This window comes from Panthera leo, chromosome B1, assembly GCF_018350215.1.
Source record: "Panthera leo isolate Ple1 chromosome B1, P.leo_Ple1_pat1.1, whole genome shotgun sequence".
NCBI lineage: Eukaryota > Metazoa > Chordata > Mammalia > Carnivora > Felidae > Panthera > Panthera leo.
Genome location: NC_056682.1, coordinates 49,002,693 through 49,029,092, shown reverse-complemented (window position 1 = coordinate 49,029,092; position 26,400 = coordinate 49,002,693). Strand labels below are relative to the sequence as shown.

At 44.2% G+C, this 26,400-nt stretch overlaps 1 protein-coding gene and 1 long non-coding RNA gene across 3 annotated transcripts in view; one reads left to right on the top strand and one right to left on the bottom strand.

Annotated features, from left to right (window-relative positions):
• CCDC25 (coiled-coil domain containing 25) overlaps nt 1-3,454 on the top strand; it is a 40,557-nt gene extending 37,103 nt beyond the window's left edge. Inside the window, exon 8 of one of the 2 annotated variants that reach the window (XM_042934935.1) lies at nt 158-3,454. In XM_042934935.1, coding sequence (XP_042790869.1) covers nt 158-187 — 30 coding nt within the window. In that variant the 3' untranslated portion in view covers nt 188-3,454. The remainder of the gene's footprint in view (nt 1-157) is intronic. The other variant, XM_042934934.1, reaches the window with a different exon arrangement.
• A 1,424-nt stretch (nt 3,455-4,878) lies between these two features.
• Nucleotides 4,879-14,623, bottom strand: LOC122216914. The gene is made up of 3 exons (XR_006201188.1): nt 14,537-14,623; nt 8,608-8,711; nt 4,879-5,133 (listed from the first exon to the last, which is right to left on the bottom strand). It is a non-coding gene; the product is annotated as an uncharacterized LOC122216914 (long non-coding RNA).
• Between the last annotated feature and the right edge of the window lie 11,777 nt (nt 14,624-26,400).

Sequence of the window (26,400 nt, the reverse complement as noted above, 5' to 3'; positions counted from 1 at the left end):
AGAATTCGTGAGTGAATTTAGTGATTTTACTTTTTACTTTCTGACCGCTGCAGTTACGCATGAGGAAGCTTATTACTTAAGACTAATTGTGTACATTTTTTAAACGGAGTTATTTATTTTGAAGGCTTTCACAGTGTACCTTTTCTCTTTCCTACAGGACGGCAATGATTCAGATGAATTCATGTAAATGGAGGAAAGGACCTTTTAAAGATGTGAATTTAGGGACAGTTGCAGACGTTTTGATTTCATCTGTGTTCTGAGTTATAAAAAAATGAGTAAAATTCTACCTTCATTCTACACAAATATTACCAACTTCAGAGTTTAAAAAAAAAAGTGTTTCCTTTTTTGCCAACAGAAAAGGATCAGATATTTATAATATATTTGGACTTGAAAATAGCACATAACTTTAGGAAAGTGAAAATATTTTTGCCGGAACATGTCTTAGTACCTCATGAAACTTGGCTGCCCTTGTTCCTGGGATAGACTTTAGAATGAACCAGCTCTGAAAAGTATTTGTTACTGTGCTCTGTCCCTGAAAACAGATGTCTTGAAAACCTTTTCATGTTCTTAAAATAGCTTCACTTCTGTTAAGAAGAATGTATTAGTGAGCAGTATATGCGAATGTTCCCCTCAGCCTTGATTTCCTGACTAGAAAAAAAAAGCTTATGGGTTTTGATGGTGGTGGTGATATTTTCAGAAGGTTGCTGGCTTCAGTATTCCCGTTCCATTGTGTCACCTGAGTCTCTTAGCGGAGTTGTCCTCAGCTCCCAGCTTGTCCTAACTTTTCCCTTCTGCATCCTTTCTCTGAGCGAGGGCCTCCCCCCCAGGTACCATCGTACTTAGAGAAGTAGTCAGTGTTCATCAAGGTTGGGCGTGTGGCAGTGTTTACCTGAACACCACGTAACCCAAGCCACGTGCCTGACGACTTCCAGGCTCTGGAGCCATTTCTCAGCACTGAGGGGAGAAACCGGAAGGCATGCTCTGCGTCCTTTTGAAGATGTAGGTTACCTGATTTTTGTCTTGGGATGCAGCCTAAAATAAAAGTCCGTGTTGCGGTTATGATTTTAGGAAAAAACATTAAGCATTTCATGAGCCAGCCAAGTAATTTGTTTATTTACCTTGAAATAATATTTATTTTGATTTGTAACCCCAGAGTTCAGATTTCTCAATTGTAGACCCAATAACTTAATATGTAACAAGACTGCTCATCTGAACCACCTCCTCTTCAGTGTGATTCCAAATAGAAGACCTATTTTTATTGCAGTCCCTATAGGAAGAGACAAAACAAAACCATGAAAGGGGAAAAGAATAAAGCCTGCAGGTCAGGAGGCATGCAGATTCACATTTTAACCACACCCAGAGCTCTACACGCAACTTCTTTTATTCTTCACTGTATTCTAACCCAGCAAAAATTATCTCCTCCAACAAATACTCTACCTATAATAGCACTTTGGAACTATGGGTAAAACCAAAAGACTTCAGTGTTTCTATTTATCCCAAATTGGTGTGTGGAGTTGGAAACTGGAAAATTTCCCTGAGGCATAGCTCAGCCAGATTTTTGAGAGGGGGTATGGGAAATGACTCCAGAAATTAATGATGGTGCGTGTGTGTGTGTGTGTGTGTGTGTGTGTGTAATAATATTCACCCTGGGGTTCTGTGATTTTAAAAATGTAATAATAAAGAATCATTTTTTATTTGGAAGGACATTGATACATGAATTCTTAGAATCTGCTCATTATCCCCATCCCCAAGCTGGTTTTGGGGATGATCTGGCTCTAAAAAAAAAATACCCTCATCCATCTGAGACTCAACATGGCAGGTTCTAGAGGGGTATCTTCTTCCTCCCCCACTGTCACGTGCATCTCGTCCCCACACCAGATGCCCGCTGGGCCAAAGTGCATGACCTTCCCCAAACCCTCTCTGGATTGAGTGTGAGCTGATAGTGGTGCCTCTTCAGTGAGCTGGCCGCCCTGCCCGGTACGGAGGCACGTCTTTCACGCTGCGGCAAACACCGAAAACGGGGACATCTTGCCTCTAGCCCCACCTGCGTCACCTCACCCTGCCACCACTTCCGAAGGACTCCTCTGTAACCCACGTCACAACAGGTGTAGCTGGGCCTTTTGAAGCAGGCCTGTATTTTGAGTGCAGTGTGAGAGATCCTGGGGTCCGAATTTCAAACATGTCCTAATTCTCCCCACACTGGTTTACAACGTCAAGGCCTCTCTGAATTCTCCAAGTTGGATTCCTAGCTCCCTGCCTGTGTGTGTTGGGCAGTCTTTTCCCCAGCACCCAGGATCCCAGGAAAAAAACAACAACAACAAGGACATTTTCTCTTGAGGACACTGGTTCAGTGACAACAGGTCAAAATTCTGGCACTGGAGCCATCTCATTTCTTGCTATTGGCATGTTTCCTAAACTTGCTATAGGAAAATTCCCAATCGTTACTTTTATGAGCTGTGCCCTTGATCAAATCCCTGCCTCCTGAGGGCTTCTCTTATTAACTGTCTCATTTCCCCACTCACCTGCCTGTGGGTGAGGTTCACATTATTGAATTTACTTCACAAACTCTGCTCTGTCTTACTCTTACAGCTAAAGAATTTGTTTCTTACCCACCTTTGTTGACCTGGGCTCACGATCTTCTGGCAAGGGAGCTCTGTCACAGTTCCTGTGCAGGAACACGTATTCGGAAACTTCCCAAAGCACAGAAGGCTTTGACATTAGCAGAATAGGCAATAAGCGTTAGCTGAGCCCCATCGGTAGCTCACGTTTATTTTGTTGTATTGTTTATGACTCTGTCTCGAAGCACAGGTTTGGGTGAGCCTTTTAACTGTTCAGTGCCAGGGTTTCCCCACTCAGGAAGGAAGGCGTCAGGAGTACGCAGAGGAGTAGAGAGAATTAAGCCCTAGCCTCCAGCTCGGAGCCAGTGCTCTCCCTCCACGTTTGCATCTGAGAGGGGAAACCCTTGTTCTCATAGAACAGGTTATGGGGAAAACTGCACAGGGTAGGGAAATAGAACACTTCTCCAGTTCTTCCTAAGCTGTGATGCGAAGCCTGCTCTTTCTGTGTTTGGTTGGAAGTGTAGCATGGTGAATAACAAATCTCATACTCAACATGAGTAAAGTCGGTGGGCAACCTTCTGATGTTAAAGTAGACTATGAAACAGTCTGTAACTTAATAAAATCAGAAGTGTAAAATTAGAAACTTAAATTCCAAGCTGTCAGCCTTGACCCGTGTAACTCCAGCGAGTGTGACAGCTCAGAGATGAGGAAGCCACTGCCAGTGCCCAGGCAGACTCACATTCGAGTTTCACTCCGTGACAGCTCTCTGCTCGGCACACGTGGGCCCGGCACGGGGCAAGAGACTTTATGTGTGCTGTATCATTTCACGAACGAGAAGATGCCAGCTGCATAGTCATCATGTCCCAGATGAATGATATGTAAAATTCAATAAAAGCTTATAGTTTGAGTAGAACCAAGTGTGTAGGGGATTTTACTTTTCACTTTGCTCCTCCAAGCCTCAGGCTCACTGATGGGCTCTGCATGCTTATTTTAGGCCAGTAGGAACGGGGAGGTTCCTGGCTGCCTGAAATGATGCCCTTCAAACAGTTTTGCTTCTTAGTGGGAGGAAAAGAACAAACTAGGGTGAAGGGAAGATTGCCTAGGAATCCGGGAAGAGATTCCAGGAAGAGAAGTCAAAAGCCTGGCGCTCAAGGGCCATGATACTTGAGCTCTGGTATTTGAAGTTCACGACTTGATAATCCTGCCTGCCACAAATCCTAGGGGTCTGCTGAGATTTTGACCAGGACGAGGCTACAAATGTGAAGACTTGCTGGAATGATACCCTTGAGGAGTGGAGTGGTCCAGACCAGCGTTGTTGACAGCTGCAGCCCTTCTGTGGCAGTGCGTATTCTGTAACTGAGTGCGTTTGCAGGCAGGTATGGGGGTAGAGGGAGCCACAGAAACATTCAAGTTTCTCTCCCAGCTGCAAAAGCATATTGGAATTCTTAAATGATTATTAGAAGACATTTGAGTTCTGTTTCTCACTGGTCGGGGCAATACCCACATCCATTTGGTTTTCACCTCCTTCACTATGAGAATTCTGGAGTTTTAAGGTTTTTTTTACTTTTTTTTAATGTTTATTTTTGGGAGAGAGCATGAGTAGGGGAAGGGCAGAGAGAGAATTTAGAATCCGAACGAAGCAGGCTCCAGGCTCTGAGCACAGCCCAATGTAGGGCTTGAACTCCCAGAACGGCGAGATCATGACCTGAGCCAAAGTCGGTTGCTTAACTGACTGAGCCACCCAGGCGCCCCAAGAGGTTTAAGTTTTTGAGTAAATTAACCCATATGGGAAAGATAGGTTGAAACCAGAATTTGCATACAAAAAAACGTAGAGATGAATGCGTACCCGTTAGAGTCGAGGGTACACTGAAAACACAAATGCTTATCTGACACTGTGTGTTAACCATGGTTGATCATTAGAATCTACTGCCCTCTGTTTTTCTGCCTCTCATTGATTGCTTTACTGTGTCTTTCTGATTTCATGGTATCAATAACTTGAGGAACTTTCCCCCTTCATGCCCGTGACTCTAGTTCTGCCCCATGGCCAGGTGAAATAAGAAACCTCCCTGCTGTTGGCACATACTGATTGGCACTGACCTGGCATTTTCTGCTTTTGTTGATGGCCAAGGAATGGAGGCCAAGGGAAATGAAGGCTCACCCTTGAAATCTTATGTAGCTTTTACTCGTTCCCAAACCTGGTGCGTGGGTGTCAATATTTGAGGCTGGCGGGGGGGGGGGGGGGGGGGGGGGGGGAGAAAAAAAACAACTCTCCCAAGTCAGTATGCGTTTTCATTCCCATGTCAACCCCATCCTGTAACCACTGCAGTAAAAATATAAGACTAATGGCCTGACATTTCACATCCTGCCTAGATGAACCCTTCGCTGCCCGCACTCCTGCTGGTATTTTGGTTTCTGCCTCAGCAGTTTGCCCTGCATAGAGGAGGCTAACATTGCTTAAGACTTCTGGGATATGCTTATGAGAATAGGATCTTTCAGGTTTTAAAGGCTGGTCTGTTATTCTTGAACCTTTTTAGCTTCTTGGCCAAATCCAGGGTCAACGGGTCAAAATTACAGACTGAAAAAGGTAAAGAGAAAAACAGTGTTAGAGGCAGTGCCCTTTATCCAGTTCAGCCTTGCCAGAATTCTCTTCCATTGTGAAGCCCTTGGCTTTGTTCTATCACTTCAAACTCTGACTTTTTAATTTTATAGTTAATGTACTCCGTATCAGTGAGGCTTACATAACCTCTTTCAAAAGTAGAACTGTTTTAAGAGTCTAATCCATTTTCCCTTTATTCCTAAAACCAGTTCAAAACTCCCCTTCTCAGGGCAGCCTTCCCTGCTTGGCCTCACCTGCAGGTGTTCACTGAGACCCGCCCTGGAGTGCCCAGTGGTACTCTGTTCCGGTCCCTGGAGCCACAACTGGGGGATGCCCTGACCCCACTTCCCTCGGCCCAGAAGGCAGCCTGGCCTAGAAGCTGGGCCTGGGCTTTTATCCTCACTGCCTCCAATGTCCTGTGCAACCTTGGAGGGCTCACTCAACCTCTCCGAACTCCATTTCCTCTGGAGGGGGCTCCGAGCTCCAGTGTTCCTTCATCTCTGCTGTCTGGTCCATTACAGAGTAATGGAACCCGGGCCTGAACAGCATGGTCAAGGTGTACCTGGTAGGGAACAGTTCCCAGCACTGTGTCATCTCCCCGACCTCTGTCCACGGGAAAGCAGACATTCGCATTTGGGTGGCCATCCTCCTGGACTCTGAGACTCCGGACCACCACAACTTTGACCTCTTTGCCAATGAAAGTTTGCCCAACCGTGTGGGCTATGCCAAGGTGAAGATCACCCTCATCGATGAGAATGACAACCAGCCCATCTTCAGCCAGCCACTGTACAGTGTACAAAAGTCACCGTGGGGACCTCCGTGCTGACAGTCCTGCTCCGGACCTTGCATGAAACTGTGCGGGCCCTGCTCTCTTTGCCTTTGCTGTGTGCTGGTCTATCCACGTCACCTCTGAGAGGCTTCATTTCCTCATCTGCAAATGGGCATGAGACCTCCCAAGGCTGCTGTCCAGAGGTGTGAATGTTGGATGTGAAGGCATCCCTGGGCAACCCCCACCCACCGTCATCTCCCAGTCTCCCCCAAGGTGCTTCCAGAGCTCCTAGCAGGTAGTAAATTTTGTGGCCACACCTAGCACCCTGCCCCTGCCTTTTCCTGAGGTCAGCCTGGTCTTTCTACCTCCTTTGCTGCAGGAGGAGCTGAAGTTACAGCTACCTGCTTAGGAACTGTGAAATTTCCTTCTCCCTGACCTTTTCTGGGACATTATTAAAATGTTTGATGTGGGGAGGGGGGGGGAAAGTCTTTGCAAAGGGGTAGAAGGTCTCAAATAGGGCTTAATTTTGGTCACAGAGAAGCCTTTACAGGTGCATGGGGTTAGAAAATGTTTCCTTTTTCAACAAGAAGGGAGAAGGCAGTACATCCATGTTCCTGCCCCTCACCCCCAAAGTGAGGTCCTGCTTGGTCCCTCTTCTGCCATGGTGAAAAGCATTATCCACCATGTTTAAAACCAGTTAACGACTGGAGATTGGTAACAGTAAAACCTTGGTGAACAGAACAATACATTGATTACCTGGACTTGTTTTCTCCTTCGTTTCTATTCAGACAACCTCTCATGCATCAGGGATTAAAGAAAGTGCTGGAAACACAAACCCTCCCGCACTTCAGTTTGCCCACTCTTCCATGAAAGCGCCGTGAATGAACTCTACTGGAGGAGCCCCCCACCCCCAGGATCTCCTGGGATTCTGAACTGGGAAGAATGTTGAAAATGTTTTCAAAAAACAAATATAAAAAAAATGTTTTCAGTTATATTCATTAAATATAAAAGGGCAGAGGGCACAGCTTTTTAGGGCAATGAAGCTACTCTGTGTGATCCTGTGTGACATATATCCACCGATATATGTCAATATCCATTTGTCCAAACCCATGGATGTACATCAAGAAGGAACCCTAAGGTAAACTAGACTCTGTGTCAGAGGATGGGTCAGTGGACGTTCATCCATGGTAACAAATGTACCCCTCTGGTGGGAATGTTGATAATGAGAGAGGTTGTGTGTATGCGTGGGGGTAGGTGATAAATGGGAAACCTCTGTATCTTCTCAGTTGCGCAGCAAATGTAAAAGTGTTCTAAAAAACAAAGTCTACTTAAAAGAAGAAAAGGGTACAGCGGGACAAGTGTTCCCAGTTCTCCTTCTTGGAGGCAACCAGTAAAAACCACCAGTTTTTTTTATCAAAGGTAGAATTTCCCCATCTGGACTCAGCTTTAGCTGGGGGAATTTCTGCCTGTTTATTCGCCTGGATGTAGCAGTGGCTCAACTAACAAGGAGAGGGAGAGGGGCTTCTCTCTGCCTTTGCCTCCTGGGGCATCTAAGCCAAAAGAAACAGTGCAGCCACTTCCCAGACTTCCCTGGCTGCTGGTGCTTAGGGGAAGGCAGTGAGAGAAATGGAGAGGAACAAGAGGATTAGGAGTGCCTTGGTGTCCCCACCCACAGAACCACCTCTGCTTGGACACTGAGTTAAAGGACAGGCTGTCCCTCAATGAAATCCTGTGTTCCAGTTGAATCTGAGCTCCGTGGAGAATGGACACAAGGAAAGGAAGAAGGCTGCTTGCTTTCATCTCAGTTTGTGCTTGAGGGTGGGAGAGGGGGTGATGGGGACAGGACTGGCCTCGAGTAAGTCAAGATGTCCTTGCCACCTACTACCTTAGCTGCCCAACACCCAGTGCTTTTTCCTCCCATGACACAGAGGATGGGAAAAAAGATCTAGTGAAGAATGTTTAAAGTGTTTTCCAATAAATAAGTAAAATAAATAAATAAATAAATAAATAAATAAATAAATAAATAAAATGTTTTCAATTCTATTAACTAGGTTTAAAAGGGCAGAGGGCACAGAAGGGTGAGGATTTGCACAGTAAAATGAAGGAAAAGGAGCCGGACACCATTTCCGTGCCTAGGTTTTATCTTTAGGAGTGTGGACTTCAGGAACACTCAGCTCCTTTTCTATGTGACTTAGCACAAGTCAGTTGTTCCCTCTGGGCTCCCCTTTGCCCGCTGGAAAATGGGGAGTAGGACGAGAGCAGGGTAAATTCAAGTGCCGTGGGGATCAGGCAGGTCATGGGAATGAGGGCCCGTGAGGTGGGCAAGTGCACACACACACCCCATATGAGCTTCTAAATGGGGCAGCTGCCTCTCAGCTCTGGCCAATGATCGCCACGGGGGAAATAAGTTTTTATTAACCGATTCACCAGAGGGGCTAAACTTGACAGGACAGAAAAAAAGAAATGGCTGTTTTCTTCCAGGCCTTTCTTCAGTAGTACTCTGGATTCTCTTGCTCACCCTCTGATGATATCTTGTACCAATAGATCAGATTCCGGGACTTTCTGATCAACTTCCCAAAATGGAACGGTTCCATTTTTAAATTACAACATCCTTTTAGATATTAAAAACTTGATCATTTAAGTCAAAACTTTAGTCACAAATATAATTCAAAACTTCAACCCACCTGCTAGTTCAGGTCCGACTGGTCACCGCCTCTTCTAGCTCTCCCCAGATGCTCTGATGTTCCCCTCTTCCCCAGCAGTCGCTCCCCTCAAAGCAGGGCAGAGACTAGAAAGATAGACAAAGGCCAAGGGTAGGGATCTTTTGTGACTGTTGTAATCTCACTATTGGTGGGTCTCACAACTGGAATGGGAGTTCACTCACCTACTTACTGCTCTCAGCTTTACGACTTCACGAATACCCAATAAATAGCAAATGACATCATGAATCTGATTTTTAAGTCAAATTTGTACATGCGAGCTCAAAATTACTCAGTGCCACTGGGCCAAACCAGGCCTATCTGTGGGCTATACTGGAGGGCTCTGGCTTAGAATGAGTTTGAAGGTCTTTTCTAGTCACTGTCATCTGTGAAGTTACGATTTTCCTAGATTAAGAAACCCTGGGGAGCGCCTGGGTGGCTCAGTCGGTTGAGCCTCCGACTTCAGCTCAGGTCATGAACTCACGGTCTGTAAGTTCGAGCCCCGTGTTGGGCTCTGTGCTGACAGCTCAGAGCCTGGAGCCCGCTTCAGATTCTGTGTGTGTGTGTCTCTCTCTGCACCTCCCCTGCTCACACTCTGTGTGTGTGTGTGTCTCTCTCTCTCTCTCAAAAATAAACATTAACATTGGAAGTCATCCAAGGTTTCCCCTTACAGTCAGGGTCCCCCCAACCCTCCTCCCCCACTCCCCCAGGACTTCTGGGTGGCAGAGGCCTCCTGGAAATGAACTCTCCTGGGTGGATATCACCAGTGTCCTAGAGAAACAAGACCTGAGGGGAAGGCCAGCAGGTGGCAGGAGAGAATAGCATGGTTCTCAGTTTCTGTCTAGTTGTGGTTCCAGCTGCCAACTTGTGAGTCCATGTTGTATTCTGACATTTGGATGGGAGGTGGAACACAGGACCTCGGGTATCCCTCCAGCACCAAGAATCTTGAAGCACATCTGGAAAAGCTATGCTTTGGTGGTGAGTTGGGGGGGGGGGGGGTGCGGGTTCTCGAAGGTCTTTGCCATTGAAATCTTAGAAATGTGGGACAGAAGGTGCCTGACCCCTCTAAACCAATAGCATGTATTGACTGAAAAAGCAAATGGCTGTTCAAAACACAATGCTTATATTTAAAAACATTTCTTTTGTTTCAGATTCAGCTTCTAGCTTTCCCTTACGGGTATTAATGCACAGGTTTTGTAGAATCATGCAATTTCATAGAAACATAGCCCATGGAGTTTAGAAGGGACCTTGAAGGTCACCTAAGCTGATCACACTCTTCTGTGCCCTTTACAACATCCTGTAACAGAACTCCTTCAGTGTCAGCATGAATGCATCCAGAGACAGGAAGCTCGGTACTTTCTAAAGCCATTTGTTATTAGAAAATTACTTTATGGAGTCAAAGTCAGTCCCACAGTGAATTCAACCCATCATTTTGTCTTCTGGAGCTACACAGACCAAGTTGAAGTCCTCCTCTATGAACAGGCTTGGAAGGCTGGATCACATGTTAATTGCCACATGAGACTGCTCCTAAACATCCCATTAGCAGAAAAAGTAGGCATCTGAGAACAGAAGATGGCCCCTCACATCACATGGATCACCTCCCCACCCCCACTTGCCTAACTCCCAGGTATACAGCAGCTCCCCAACTGTTCACATTCACTAGCCATGACCCCAGCGGCCTGCACAGAGCAGGGTCGAGAGCCCATTCTTCTCCACATGTAGCCTAGATCACCTGACTCTTTGACAATGTCTTTTCCATTGGGAAAAGACCAATGGGACCTTGGGGAGTTTTTTTGGATCAGAGGACTTTAGATAGGGGGATGGGTGGATGGATTGATCGATTTTTCTTTTTGCTGTAACATGTCACAAACACCCAAAAGAGTGCACGGAAAGATACAATCACTTTGAAAGAGAATGATAATATAAATACCTGTGTTTTATCGCCCAGGCTAAGAAATTGAACAGCCTCCACCCCTGCCCCCTTTGTGCCCGCCCCTCTTCATGGCCGCTCCTTCCCTCCCAACTCTCATCGCTTTTGTGATAACCTTTCCCTTGTTTTTCTTCATGGCCTTTATCCCATACTTTTGTCTAACAAAACAATACACTGTTTAGTTCTGCCTGTTTCGAACTTTATATAAATGGAATTTTGTTTGTAGTTTTTTTCTATGATTTGCTTCTTTCACTTAATATTATGTGTTTAATGAATTTTCCCTCTTAAAGGTATCTTGTTAGAGTCCACTGAGTTAATTCTTGCTTTAATGATTTACTCCAAAATAGTCCCCTTTACAAATATTGTCTACATATTTGTAAACATTCCTTCTGTATTATAATCCAAAAAATTTGGGAAAACATTGAATGGGGAAGGTCTCAGGGTAGTCCCTTCAGCAAACTTCTAGAACCATCCTTTCCGATTGAGATTAATCGATTATTCAGCACTCTTTGGGCAACATTCTCCCAGTAACTAATCCTCTTAATTTTACTTTAATATGGACCATATTTTTCTACTTGCTCATGGGGTTGTCAGAAAACACCTCCCTTGAAATCCAGATCAAATGGATTCATGGCATTTTCCTGATTTACCAATTCAGCAACCTTGTCAAAATAAGACTTAGAAAACTTGTATTGGCTCCTAATAATTGCTGTAACATTTTCTAAATCAAATAAAACAGCCCTTCCATAACTCTGCCTGAGATGGTGAGAAGCTCACCAAGCCTAAAATTGTAGGGAATCACCTTTGACCTTCAGAAAACCAGAACTACAATTGCTAATCTCTTGCCTTTCATGAGGTCACAGATAATCTTGCACGGCCTTTCTTCACAAGTTTTCAGTACCTGGAATGTCCTTTGTCTGGGCCAGGGGGTTATGCCTCCAGGGGGACAAGAGCTTATCTACTGGGACAAGGAAGGCATTTTTAGCACAGAGAAGATGACAAAGCTCTTAATGATTGGCTTCCAGAAAATGGCAGATGAGATAATTTTCAGAAATTGGCAGTAGGAGTAGGATTAAGAACTTGAGGGTGAAGGGGAAGGTTGAGATAGTCACTGGAGTAATGAAAGCATGCTTTTATGAGAAATGAATCAGATTGCCAAAAGGAAATGGTAGGGTTAGGATAATTTCATAGTTGGTCCATTTAATATGGAATGATAACTCTCTCCACTGGCCAACTCCCAGCCAAGGAGCAGGAGAGGAGAAAGAAGACAGGACAGTCTGGGGCTGAGGGTGCACCAGCTAAGGGGTAAATTTTAGATGAGTTTAGGCCATTTTGTGGGAGCAAAACCAAAGGGGCCGAGGGGCTGAGGAGCTCCAGAACCCAGAGGAAGGAAATCAGATGGAACAAAAGGAGGTGTGGACTGGGGAAAATGGGTTAGGTTATGTGACTGGGGGTTTAAGGAGAAGTGAGTTTGGTTATGGTGGGAAAGGGAAGGCCCAGAGATGAGACTCACAGAGCAGGATGACATGTGGCCTGGGAAGTGGTGGGCCTGCTGCTGATGACCAGCAGAGAGTGACATCAGGAGAAAGGGAACAGGCTCAGGTGGGGCATCCCCGTGCAGGCTAGCACCACTGACAGGGCACCAGGCCCACACGTTAGGTGCCAGAGTCGCTAGAGTTGAAGGGGAAAGTACCAGAACCAGATGGTATGATCTTCAAATGAGGAGCTGGGGGACAGCGGTGGGTTAATGGTCTGGATGCTGCAGCAGGGAACGAAGCAGGTTCCTACATGGCCCTAGAATGTGATGGCAGTGGGTTCCCCACATGTCCCCAGAGGACAAGGGGAAGCCACCTTGACCCAGGAGAAGGGTGAAGGAGACAAAGGCATTGAGACTGAATGGAAATTCATGATGATGATGCTGGAACGACAGGCCTCTGGGACAGGAGCTCTGGAGTCAGACTTGCAGGAATGGGGCTGAGGCCGAATGGGGAGCTGCAGGACCCAGCAGGGGAGCCAGTGGGTGGGTTTTCAAGGAGAGTTGCTGTGGATAACATAGAGGAAGGCACAAAGAGTTGGGGAGGGGGGCGCCTGTGTGAGGACCAGGGGCGATCTTGTTGCAGCCTCAAACTGCCCTATGGGGTGGAGATGATCTCTCTTTCATAAATGCAGAAGCCCAGAGTTAATATGAATGTAATTGCAGGGCAAGCAGGAACATGCCCACAGGAACAGCTGACCATGGGCGGTGGGGGTGGGGGGTGGGGTGGGGGGGGTAGGGGAGTTCATTAACAGGACAGTTTTTTCGGCACAATACCTGCTAGCTTTCCCAGGCATACAAAATAGGTGAGACCTTTAAAAACGCGTGTCGGCTTCCAAAGTGAAATAGAAGCCAACATAATCGAATACATACTTAACGAATGCCTACAAATGTAGTACTAGGATGCCATTCTGATATGCTTAGATTCAGCGCTTATAAACATTTCATTCCATTTTAAACCTGTAACTTAGCAATACACGTTGATTACTGAGCGATCGTAATCATCTGTAAAGTGATTGAGTTCCTCAAAGCCAAACAACATCTGAATCATCTCTGAATCAAGGCTGAGCTCCAGGGTCCTGAGTTTTTCTGGCAAGACCCCAGTCTCACTGACTTTATCTCACCAGAGCTAATTTCACTAATCCTTTATTAATCATGGCCTAAGGCCAGAACTAACCACTGAAACCCCAGGGGGCCTTTGTGGACAATAAACCAACCTTGCCCCCATTCTTGCTTTATTTTTTTTAATTTATTTTTTGCCTTTCCCCTTGCTTTACTTTTCTCACAAGCATATCACCATCTGCCATACTATACATTTTTTTGTATCTATTTGTTGGGCTTGATCTGCATAAGCTCCATAAGGGCAGGGATTTTGTTAACTTTGTACCCCAGCATCTAGAACAGTGCTCGGCTCACACTAGGAGCTCAATAAAATATTTGCTGAATGAATGAAATTTTCAAAAGTGAAGTTGAAAAGGTTCAACTTATATGTTTTTTAAAAGTTTAAAAATACTTCACATTTTACAGCAAATACAACAATATACTTAATGGGTGATATGAATGCATTTTGTTGCATTTAACATGAGGTGGGAGAGGGCTTCTATAAAAAAGGTAATAGGGGCTTGGATGACTTAAATGGCCTTGCTCATGAAATGAATAGATGGATGGATGGATGGATGGATGGATGGATGGATGAATAAAGCTGGAAAGGACCTTAGAGATCAGCCAGACAGAGATGTGCCCTGATTTCATCATCCAGGGAGTGGCAGAGGCAGGACTGGAACCAGGGTCCTGACTCCCAGGCCAGTCCTCTCTTCCTATCCTCCATCCTGTGTCCCTCTTCCTCCACCCACCCCCCCCCCACCTCTCCCACCAGCTCCACACAAGGCGGGTGGAGGATGTGGTGAGCATCTTAGCAGAGGTGGGCTTACCATGAAACCAGTGATGGCGAAGTTACACTTACAAAGACCTATACCCAAGGTCTATATTTCTGCATTTGTAATGTTCTGTTCCTCTTCTTAAAAAGCGCCTCCTGTCAAATTGTATCAGCTTCAGGCTCCCCCAAACTGGGATCCACCCAGTGCTGGGCACAGACCGAATGGCCTACCTCTCTCCCTGCTTCTACTCCATACACATACCCACGAAGGACTGACCCACTCACTTCCCAGGCCCACCAGGCCCCAGACTTGTAGACAAGATTCACAAAAACGTGCTATTTTTCTGACGTGACTTATGAAGGAAGTGCACCAACCTAATTGAGGAGGTTACTGGAGCTGTTTGGGAGAGAATCCCTCCTCCTCCCTGATGAGGTCTGGCGCTGCCAGTGAGAGAAAGCGGTGAGCCAGCCGTCCCGTGGGCTCGGACGGCGGCCAGGAGAGAACGGGGCCTGCCCAGGGCGCCAATCCCCTCTGCACCTCCCACTCCCAAAATGCGGCGCCGAGAAGACCTACCCTTCAAGCTCACGGGAAGAACAAAGGGGAAAGTCTGGGCCTGAGACAGGGCCCAATGCTTTACCGGGCTTCTGCAGCCTGAGAACCATCACCCTCATCTGGCCCCTTCTGTCACTTCCGCTTCCGGTGAGGCTGGAGACCCCGCCTCTGTAGCCAGGGCGGCTTGGCACCTCTGAGTTCCTGTCTGCAGTTAGGGGCACTTCCTCACCCAGCTGATAGCCAGCCTTGGAGCACCCTTGTGTCCTGTAATCACCGAAACCCCAACCGTGTCTCCTGGGGAGGAGCCTTGGTCCCCTCCCTTCCTTTGACCTGGCCAAGTCCCGCTCATCCTGGAAGGCCTTGCTCTCCCTGATCCACTTGCGGCCGATCTGCTTGCTTTTTCTTTGTGTTCCTTGGTTTTCTGTAATTATCTCTATTTAGCCCTTCTCAAAGTAAAGAGGAATCATTTATTTGTTCCCAGAAAGCAAGGACTGTGCCTTTTATCTCTTAAATGCAAAGATATTTGGGGGGCAGAAGTTCAAATTAGTGAGGAGGGTTGGCTGTGTAAAAGCAGTTGGCGATGGAGACAATCCACTTGCCCATGACCACGTCTGCTTCTCTAACTGCAAAAACGTAAAAAGCACGGGGGAAACGACAACAACCAACAGGAATTTATGAATTGCCTCTTATGTGCTAGATACAGTATTGTTTAATCCTTAAGACTCTTTGCTAGTATGCACATTAAATAGGTGAGGGCACCGACCCCAAGAACCAAAGTGGCTCGCTCAGCATCAGACGGCCTAGGCCTCACCATTCCGGGAAGCGATCTGCATTATCCACCCCATCGTCGCGGTGTGGAGGGGATCATGCGTGCTGCTGTGGCCTGTCTTCAAAACCTCCACATGCTAACAGTCTCCCAGAGTGGGACAGCCTGCGTTTCTTCTTGCAAGGGGAAGTAGCTTCTCTTTGCCTTAAAATACTTTATAAGGTATGACATTCCAAACATAATGATCTTTTTAAAAAATTTTTTTTAATTTTAATAATTTTTTTATCTTTTAATTTACATCCAAGTTAGCAAGTTAACCTATGGTGCAACGATGATTTCAGGAGTAGAGTCCTTAATGTCCCTTCCCGATTTAGCCTATCCCCCTGCCACAACCCCTCCGCAACCCTCTGTTCTCTATATTTAAGTCTCTTATGTTTTGTCCCCTCCCTGTTTTTATATTATTTTTGCTTCCCTTCCCTTATTTCATCTGTTTTGTCTCTTAAAGTCCTCATATGAGTGAAGTCATAGGATATTTGTCTTTCTCTGACTAATTTCACTTAGCATAATACCCTCCAGTTCCATCCACGTAGTTGCAAATGGCAAGATTTCATTCTTTTTGATTGCCAAGTAATACTCCATTGTATATATAAACCACATCTTCTTCATCCATTCATCCATCAATGGACATTTGGGCTCTTTCCATACTTTGGCTATTGTCAATAGTGCTGCTATAAACATTGGGGTGCATGTGCCCCTTCAAAACAGCACACGGGTATCCCGTGGATAAATACCTAGTAGTGTAATTGCTGGGTCGTAGAGTAGTTCTAGTTTAATTTTTTGAGGAACCTCCATACTGTTTTCCAGAGTGGCTATGCCAGTTTGCAGTCCCATAAAAAATTTTTTTATTATTATAGAGAGAAAGCATGAGCAGGGCAGAGGGACAGAGAGAGAGAGAGAGAGAGAGAGAGAGAATGAATATCAAGCAGGCTGCACTCTCAGTCCAGAGCAGGACATGGGGCTTGATCTCATGAGCTGGACACGGGGCTCGATTCCACGACCCTAGGATCATGGCCTGAGCCAGAATCAAGAGTCAGATGCTCAACCAACTGAGCCACTCAGGCGCCCCCGAAACATAATGATTTTCTATTTGTGTCTTGATACTATTGGATGTATCTGTTGGACTGAGCCTAGTCGATTTAAGAGACAGGGAAAGTAATTAGTCTTTCCCTTTCAGAAGAACATAAGAATTATTTTCTGTGTTTCTGAAGTCAGTTGTAAGAGTACAGACCCCTTACTTCACAAAAGGGGAGAGAACAGAAAGGCCTGAGGCTTTTGCTTTGGTACAGTCACCTGGGTGTTTTGAAATTTTGATGAGTCCTAATGGAGGGGGGGCAGAGATGGGGCATCTCCCCCCTCTCCCCGAGTCCTTCTGTCTTGAGCTGGTGAAAAGCTGCTCTTACACTTACATACTGCTTCTCTTGTGGCCTAAATGAATTATTCCACTGTTCTGTATCCTTTACCCAAGAAGGAAATACTCCCCCATTGCCCACAGGACCTAGAGTTATGCCATCAATCCTGCTGAAGTTTTGGAAACAATGGAGCTACTGAGAGCCCCAAACTTCTGAGCTCTCCCAGGGTTCTGTTGAGCTATAAGAGCCATAGGATCCCCGATTTTGTTTGAAATCATTCTTTGCCAAGTAAAGGTCTTCATTGCTGGTCTGACATTTTGGGGACCATTTTTGGCAATCCAAATGAAGTAGGTAGACATTCATGAGACATCTGACCCTTTCGGGTCTTGTCTAAGGCTCTGCGAAAGCAGATAACTTTTCCCGAAGACACTGCTGAAGTTGCTGGAGGCAGACACATCCGCAGCTGACAAGGGACCAGATGACCAAGTGCCCTGAGAGCCCAGAGGAGGGGGCAATTAACTAGCAGGGGCCAGGGAAGTTTCCACAGAGAAGGCTGGGTTTGAGGTGGGTTTCAAAGGATCAGTGAGAACCTACCAGGTGGTGGAGCATTCCTGGCAGAGGGTCTGTCTTGGAACCAAGGCCATAGTCAAGGAAGTGCATACAATTAGATAAGGTATGTGCCGAATGCCCAGCACAACCTGAGTACTTAGTGCCCTTAAATGTTCATCGTAGTAATAGAACCTGAGGGAGGGTCTGGGGAGGCAGGGGTGAGGGGGTGTGACTGGAGATAAGAATAGCAAGGAAGCTTGCTTGAGACAGACAGAAGGACAGACAGAACTAAATGCTATGCATGATAAGGTTTTGGCAGAACAGGGACAAGGGTCAGTGTTGTGCTTTATATTTCTTGAAAATGGTTTATTTTTTGAGTAATCAGTACTTGTGTGTTTTGAAGTAAACTTTGTATTAGGGGCACCTGGGTGGCTCAGTTGGTGAAGCATCTGACTTCAGCTCAGGTCATGATCTCATGGTTCGTGGGTTTGAGCCCCACATCAGGCTCTCTGCTGTCAGTGTAGAGCCTGCTTCAGATCCTCTGTCCCCCTCTCTCTGCCTCTCCCCTGCTCATGTGCTCTCTGTCTCTGTCAAAAATAAACATTAAAAAATAGAATTATAAAATAAACATTGTATTAAATGATATATACTGAGAAGTCTTGTCCTCGTACCTGACTCCATCCGTTCACTCCCCCATCCCCCAGTGCCCTAGCTTACCACTTTTATTAATTTTTTGTATCATTCTAGTGTTTATATCTACATCTATATCTATACCTGTATCTGTATCTACATCCACATCTCTATTTTACTTTGGAGCACTTTCAGCCTTACAGAAAAGTTGCAAGAATGCTACGAAGGACTTCAGCCAGAGCCCCCATTTACGCTACACCAATTGTCCTAGTGACATTCTAGCACTGGCGTCAATGCCGTGCAAGGGTATACAAGTCACACCCAGCTGTCACGCCTCTCCAGTCTGCTTCATTCTGGAACAGGTCCTCCTTGAATTTCCGACCCTGAACATACTTTTTTTAGGACTATAAAGCCAGCCTTTGTAGAAGATCCTGCAGTTTGGATTTGTGCAACATTTCCTTGTGATTACACCCAGATTATGCATTTGCCGGGGTGGGGGTGGGGGGCCAGACTAGCACAGAAGTGATGCTGTGTTCTTGCTGAACACTATTAGATTTCACATGTTGATTTGTTCCATTCCTGGTAGCGTTAGTTTTAATCACTTAAGATGGTGTCTGCCAGGTTTCTCCACTGGAAATTGACATATTTCCTACTTTGTACCAAAAAGATACTTGGTGTGGCGATCCTTTGAGACTATGTAATTATTCTATTTCTTATTCCACTCTCACCTACTAGTTTTAACATCCTTTGATTTTTTTTTTTTTTTTGGTCTGATTTAATTATTGCTAGGGTGACCGTAAAGTGGTTTATTTTTAAACTTCATCATTCTTTTGTATTTATTAGGTGGCATTTTATTATGTGGAAGAGCTTTCTCTTCTTCCCATTTATTTACTTGTTTGTTTACATATATCCATGTGGATTTCCTATTTTAAGTAGTGGATTAAAAACTATTAATATCATTATTTTGAGGCTTAAATTGTTCCCGATTTGATAAGCAGGAGCCCCTTCAAGCTAGTTTCCATGTCCTTTTACATATCCCCATCACCTTTGAGCATTTCCTTAATTCTAAAAAAAGAAAAAAAAAAAAGAAAAAGAAAAAAAAAAGAAAAATTCCAGACTCATCTTGTACTGCCATTGCCCCAGCCCTGGAATCAGCCATTTTTTCCATGAATTCCTGTTTCCTTTTAGTAGAGAGTGGTATTTAAACATCAGCCATTTAGATGTCAGAGTTCCTTTTCTACTGGGGTGCCCTGCTCTTAAGCTGTCTCAGTGGACACACACGTACCCCTTTACATGTCCATTTATCATCTATGTATATATGTTATGTATGTATCTATCTTCTGTCTATCATCTATCTATCTACCTACCTATCATCTGTCTATCCATCTATCATCTGTTAACCCATGAATTCACACAGATACTTTCAATTTCACTCTATACTTCAGGGTTCATTCTTCCTTTCCCCCTTTTCATATTTATGCCTACTTTCTCTGTCAATGAGAAACCTGACTTCATTGTCCACGATTTATTTGTTTATTTGTTCAATTTCATGCATGTAGCCAACCAGTGGGATTCCCCTGCCACCTGCTCTAATGCCATTTTTCTGTGGCTCATCATTAACGGCTATCTTAGACAATACATACACGCCCATGTACACACACACACACACACACACACACACACAACACACACACACACACACACACACACACCCTTTTTTTTTTTTTTTTTTTTTTTGGAAGGAGTATGGCTCATGCAATTGTGGGGCTTCTCTGGCAAGTCTGCAATCTGAACACCAGTTGGACAGGCTAGAAATCCAGGAGTTGATGTTGTAATTTTGAGTCAGTAGGCTGGAAATTCAGGCAGAATTTCTATACTGCAGTCTAGAGACAGAAGTTCTTCTTCTTTGGAGGACTTTAGTCTTTGCTCTTAAGGCCTTCAACTGATTAAATGAGGCCCACCTGAATTATGGAGGATAACCTACTTTACTCAAAGTCTACCGATTTAAATGTTAATCAATCTAAAAACCACCTGCACACTAATATCTGGATGGGTATTTGCTCAAATAACCGAGGACCATAGCCTAATGAGGTTGATGCATAGAATTAACTACTTTGGTAGCTAATTAGTAGTCATGATCAATGTGTGCTACCTGGTATAGCAAATAGTCCCTACATCTCAAAAAAGATTTATCTTTTCTCACAATGGTCTGGCATTGGTTGGCAGATCATACAGACTTTCAAGAACTTTGTTTCTTCTCATTAGTGGCTCTAACACACATTAAAGCTTTGGAAAGTTTTGTAGGTTCCTATCCATCTAGCCAGTAGGTGTAAGAAGGAAAGAATGTCAATGGTGCATGGCACAGTTTTATGGGCCAGGCCTGCAAGTGACATTTAATCACTTTTGGTTATATTCTGTTGGCCAGAATTTGATCAATAACCAGTCCTATTGCAATGAAGGCTGAGAATTGTCGCTTAGGTGTGCCAGGAGAAAAGAGGAGACATTTTGGAAAACAACTAGCCGCTGTCTGCCACATATATGTGTACACAGGCTTGAATTTTGGTTTTTCACTAATACGTCCTGGAGATACTTCTTATTAGTATATTTCTCTTTTTTTATTTTTTAATTTTATATTTTATTTTTTAAAATTTACATCCAAATTAGTTATCATATAGTGCAACAATGATTTCAGGAGTAAATTCCTTCATGCCCCTTACCCATTTAGCCCATATACCTTCCCACAACCCCTCCAGTAAACCTCAGTTTGTTCTCCATATTTATGAGTCTCTTCTGTTTTGTCCCCCTCCCTGTTTTTATATTATTTTTGTTTCCCTTCCCTTATGTTCATCTGTTTTGTCTCTTAAAGTCCTCATATAAATGAAGTCATATGATTTTTGTCTTTCTCTGACTAATTTCACTTAGCATAATACCCTCCAGTTCCATCCACGTAGTTGCAAATGGCAAGATTTCATTCTTTTTGATTGCCAAGTAATACTCCACTATATATATATACCACATCTTCTTCATCCATTCATCCATCGATGGACACTTGGGCTCTTTCCATACTTTGGCTATTGTTGATAGTGCTGCTATAAACAGGGGGCTGCATGCGCCCCTTCAGAACAGCACACTGGTATCCCATGGATAAATGCCTAGTAGTGCAATTGCTGGGTCATAGGGTAGTTCTATTTTTAGTTTTTTGAGGAACCTCCATACTGTTTCCAGAGTGGCTGCACCAGCTTGCATTCCTAAGTATATTTCTTTTTAAAACACAGCATCTGCATAGTATTCCATTTTGTAGATGTACCACAGTTGATTTAATCAGTCCCATTTAGATAGCACACAGATTGATTCCAATCTGTTGGAATGTTAAAATGAATAATGAATAACCCTGGTTAGTGTTATTTTGTACATGTACAGATAAATCCGCAGGATAAATTCTCATGAGAGAGATTACTGGTTTAAAGATGGAAGTGCACTGGGGTGCCTGGGTGGCTCAGTCGGTTAAGCATCCGACTTTGGCTCAGGTCATGATCTCGCGGTTTGTGAGTTTGAGCCCCACGTCGGGCTCTGTGCTGACAGCTCAGAGCCTGGAGCCTGCTTCGGATTTTGTGTCTCCCTCTCTCTACCTCTCCCCTGCTCATGCTCTGTCTCTCTCTCTCTCAAAAATAAAATAAACATTGAAAAAATAATAAAGGTGGAGGTGCACTGTAATTTTCCCCCTTTGAGAGCATCTCTCTTATTAAGAGTGAAGTTCATCATTCTCATATAGGACACTTGTATTTCATTTTCTGTTTCTTTGTTCACATCTTTCTTGACTTCTTGATGGATAGGACCTCTGGTACTGGGGAGATTACACTGCAAATTCTTTTCCCAGTTTTCTATTTCCTTTTGGACTTTGCATCAAGTATAGTTTCCATGCAGAAATTTTTATTTATATAACTGAATTTGTTAATCTTTTCTTTTATGGCTTCTAGATTTTGAGTCACCATTAGAAAGCCTTCCCACTGTGAAAGTCTGTGAAGAAAGGGTCAGAGCGGGGCCAGCCTGGAGGCAGAAAAACCAGTTAGGATGTGGTTATAACTGTGAGGATGGAGGGAAGGGTATATTTGTCTCCCAACATGGTGACAAGGTGGTGTAGGCAGTGGGGCAAGAGGAGGTGAGAATAATTGAGGTCTCTGGCCAGATGGTGTTGCTAAGAATGTAATAAGGTTTCCTATTGTTTCTGAGGTTTGGGCTGATTTGGGGATTGTAAGGGGAGGGCGAGGCCAGGGGTGAACCTAGAATGGACTTTGTTAGGAAGTTGTTTTACTTACACCTTGCATTTACCTCCTTGTAGCTAACTGCTGTTAACTTTTGTGCCACTAAAAAGCAATTTATGTCATAAAGTAATTAAGACAGGCTTATTGTGTTTCCAAAGGCAATATAGAGCTCCCCCAAATCAGGAAGTTAAAAGGACATTAAGGGGCCAAAAAGGAAAAGTACAAATGGCGATTCAGAATATAAAAACAGGGGTGCCTGGCTGGCTCAGTAGAGCATGCAACCCTTGATCTCAGGGCCGTGAGTTCAAGCCCCACTTTGGGTGTGGAACCTACTTTTAAAAAAACATATAAAAAGATGATCAACTTTACTCTTTTTTTTTTTTTAATTTTTTTTAACGTTTATTTATTTTTGAGACAGAGAGAGACAAAGCATGAACGGGGGAGGGTCAGAGAGAGGGAGACACAGAATCCGAAACAGGCTCCAGGCTCTGAGCTGTCAGCACAGAGCCCGACGCGGGGCTCGAACTCATGGACCGCGAGATCATGACCTGGGCCAAAGTCGGCCGCTCAACCGACTGAGCCACCCAGGTGCCCCTTATTTTTTAATTTTTATTAAAAAATTTTTTTTAATGTTTATTTCTGGGACAGAGAGAGACAGCATGAGTGGAGGAGGGGCAGAGAGAGAGGGAGACACAGAATCCGAAACAGGCTCCAGGCTCTGAGCTGTCAGCACAGAGCCTGACGCAGGGCTCGAACTCACTGACCGCGAGATCATGACCTGAGCTGAAGTCGGACCCTTAACCGACTGAGCCACCCAGGCACCCCTCAACTTTACTCTTAATAAAAGAAATGCAAATTGAACTATGCAGAGGTATTATTTCTCATCTATTCAACAGAAAAAAGCTAGAAGTTTGAATACATATTTTGATTCTGATTTACAGGGGGTAGAATTTACAAGAGGGCAGATTTTATCGTGACCCTGAGTTAGACCTTTGGATCGCAGCATGCTTTGAATCAAGCACCCTATGAACACAAACACGGTAGACTAGGGAAAGGAAGCTTGCTTTGTCTCTTTTTTGTGGCTTGCATAGTTGTTTTTTGTTTAGTTTTGTTTTTTGTTTTTTGGCCACCACAGCTCTCTGCCAGCTTCATCCTTTCTTCCTACCTTGCTAACTTATTTATTTATCAATAACTATTTAGTGAGCACTCATTATGTGCCAAGCACCATTGCAGGTGTTTGAGTTACTTGAGTGACTCAGACATAAAGGTTTCTGTCTGGCTTAACGGAACTTCCAGTTGATATCGATTCTTTTCTTCTCTCCCTGTATATCTCCCTCATAATTCTGTTTCCGCATCGTTTCTGCTTCCTCTGACTTTGGTTTATCATGACCCCTCCTGGCCCCATTTATTATGATTGTCTCAACATCTTGATGGACATTTGTGTTACCCCTAATGTTTTACAAATAGTGCTGCATCGAATAGCCTTGAACACGTATCTTTTCATATTTATGCTGCTGGTGTGTCTTTGGGATAGGTTCCTAGAAGTGGGTTTGTGAGTCAAGGGGCAACTCTGCATGTAAGTAGACTTATGTAGAGATTTACATGGTGAGTCTATAGTGAGTAAGAAAATATTATATGGTAGTCAAGTATCAAGTACATATTGATAGATATTACCAAGTTCCTCTCGAAAGAAGTTATATGGTTGGGGCGCCTGGCTGGCTCAGCGGAGCATGCGACTTTTGATCTCGGGGTCATGAGTTTGAGCCTCACGTTGGGTTAGGGATTACTGTAAAAAAAAATTTAAATTTAAAGCATAGGTTAGGTAGTTTTTGTGGCTTTTCAATCCTTTTCTCTGACCATCGCCTGACTTTTTGGACCTTTCTCCTTTATCCTGCATCTATCCCGAACTAGCCTCATCCAGAGTGTTCTTTCTGCCAAACTTTGTTACCACTCTCAGTTCTCTTTTCTCCCTCTAATTATTCCTAAAATACAAAGGCAAGTGAAACTAACAAGCATAACTGCATTTTGAGTTGGAGGTTTAATCACACTGAGAGTAATATTTTAATTGACCAAAAAGCACAGTACTTTGGCTGTATAGTTTTAGCAGGGGATACCCTAAGGATAAAAAGAACTTTAAAAGATCTTAAACTTTTTCCACCATATTATTTGCAATGGTATTGGTTTTGTTATTCTGAAATAATTAAATATGCCATAAGGTAAAGTAAATAAGTAATAATATTGATGTTGTCAGAAACTAAGATTTTTAGCTTAAGAGAAAAAAGATGAAGATACACAATCAAGGAAATTAAGTAAGATCGTGTCCACCTCCTAAATCTGAATTAGAAATGTTATATATACTCAAGAAGTGTTTTCTCTTTACTTATCTATTTTTTTACATTTTTTAAATGTTTATTTATTTTTGAGAGAGAGTGCAAGCAGGGAGGGGCAGAGAGAGAGGGAGACACAGAATCCAAAGCAGACTCCAGGCTCCGAGCTGCCTGATGTGCGGCTTGAACCCATGAAACACGAGATCATGACCTGAGCCAGTCGGCCACTTAACCGACTGAGCCACCCAGGCACCCTATTTTCTCTTTATTTAAAGAAAAAATGTAGCTATTCCTCCTTTTCCTTGTTCTCTTCTTTCCTTTCACTTCTCTTCCTTTATTATTTTAAAAATATGTTTATTTATTTTGGGGGGGGAGGGGCACAGAGAGAGGGAGACAGAGGATCAAAGCAGGGTCTGCACTGACAACAGAGAGACCAACGTGGGGCTTGAACTCATGAACTGTGAGATCATGACCTGAGCCAAAGTCAACTTCAGAAAGTTGGCGCCCCATCCCTTCCTTTCTTTTCTTGAACAATTCATCCCTAAAGCCATAACGTGCAGCTGAGGAGTAAAATCAGTGTCTATGCTGAGGTTTCAGGACAGAGGAGCCCAGGGGGTACACAGTGTCCCTGGGGAAGGGTGGGCTGCCAGCATGGGGGGTCAGAGCCAAATGGGACAAGGAGAGTGGCTGTGAGAAGGAGCAGCCTCACACTGGGTATTGGAGTGGGGGCAGGATGAAGAGGGTGTCCACATAGTCAGTGGCAGCACCTGAAGTGGGGACCAGTGCCCCAGTAGGGTGGGCAGAGGGATCCTCATAGGACAGGAAGTGGCAGCTGCTAAGGGAGATTGTTGGGGAGTGACCCAATGGGTAAACACATTATGGATAATGGGAATAATTGTCTAAGCATTGGAAAAACGTATTACAAATACAGAAAGGAAAAAGCAGAATGGACCCTCTGGTGTTAGATTAGAATGGAACTCTATGAAAATAGAAGCAAATATAGGTGCGTGTGTGTGTGTGTGTGTGTGCACATGCATCTCCCCTAGCTATGTCCATTGAGAGAATTCCTAGGAATACAGACACCCCAGAAAGCAATAAACCCATCCCGTGTCCTGATCTTGGCTTCCAAATACTATTCTACACTAAAAGAAACTGGATTCTTTGGAGAAATGGCTTATTTCACAGCTGGGATGGGCAAAAGACAAGATGAACCTAGAACATAATGGATACAAGTCAGAGAGACACAGAACTAGTCTGAAGGAGCATCTACTGGCCATATCTGGGACAATCTGAGCACCAAACTAAATAACGATTGCAATGGATTATAACCCATTTAATAAGATAGGAAAACTTGAGCCTATACGATATAAATGTGTAAATAATTAAATTGAAAATTTGACAAAGTTTTTAGAATACGTCTTTACAAAATATGTATTAATTACGAAGGGGAGGGGTGCCTGGGTGGCTCAGTCAGTTAAGCGTCTGACTCTTGATTTCCACTCAGTTCACGATCTCATGGTTGTGGGATGAAGCCCTGTGTTGGGCTCTGCACTGACAGTGTGGAGCCTGCTTGGGATTCTCTCTCTCTCTCTCTCTCTCTCTCTCTCTCTCTTTCTCTGTGTGTGTGTGTGTGTGTGTGTGTGTGTGTGTGTGTGTCTCAACACAAAAACAAGAACAAAACATTAAATTACAAAGGAGAAAAGAATTACTTTACAATGGAGAAGGCTACCAGACCTGACATTAATCAAGTGACCAAACCAAATGTTATTTATAATTCATCAAATTGAAATCATGTGTCACCTAATAAGATGCAGTGATGTCACTTCTGTGATATTTTTGCCCTGGAAACTCAACCTGAATCTAATCATGAGGAAACATCAGACTCACACAAACTGTAGGACGTTCCACAAGGCTGCCCTATCATCTTCAGAAATGTCAAGGG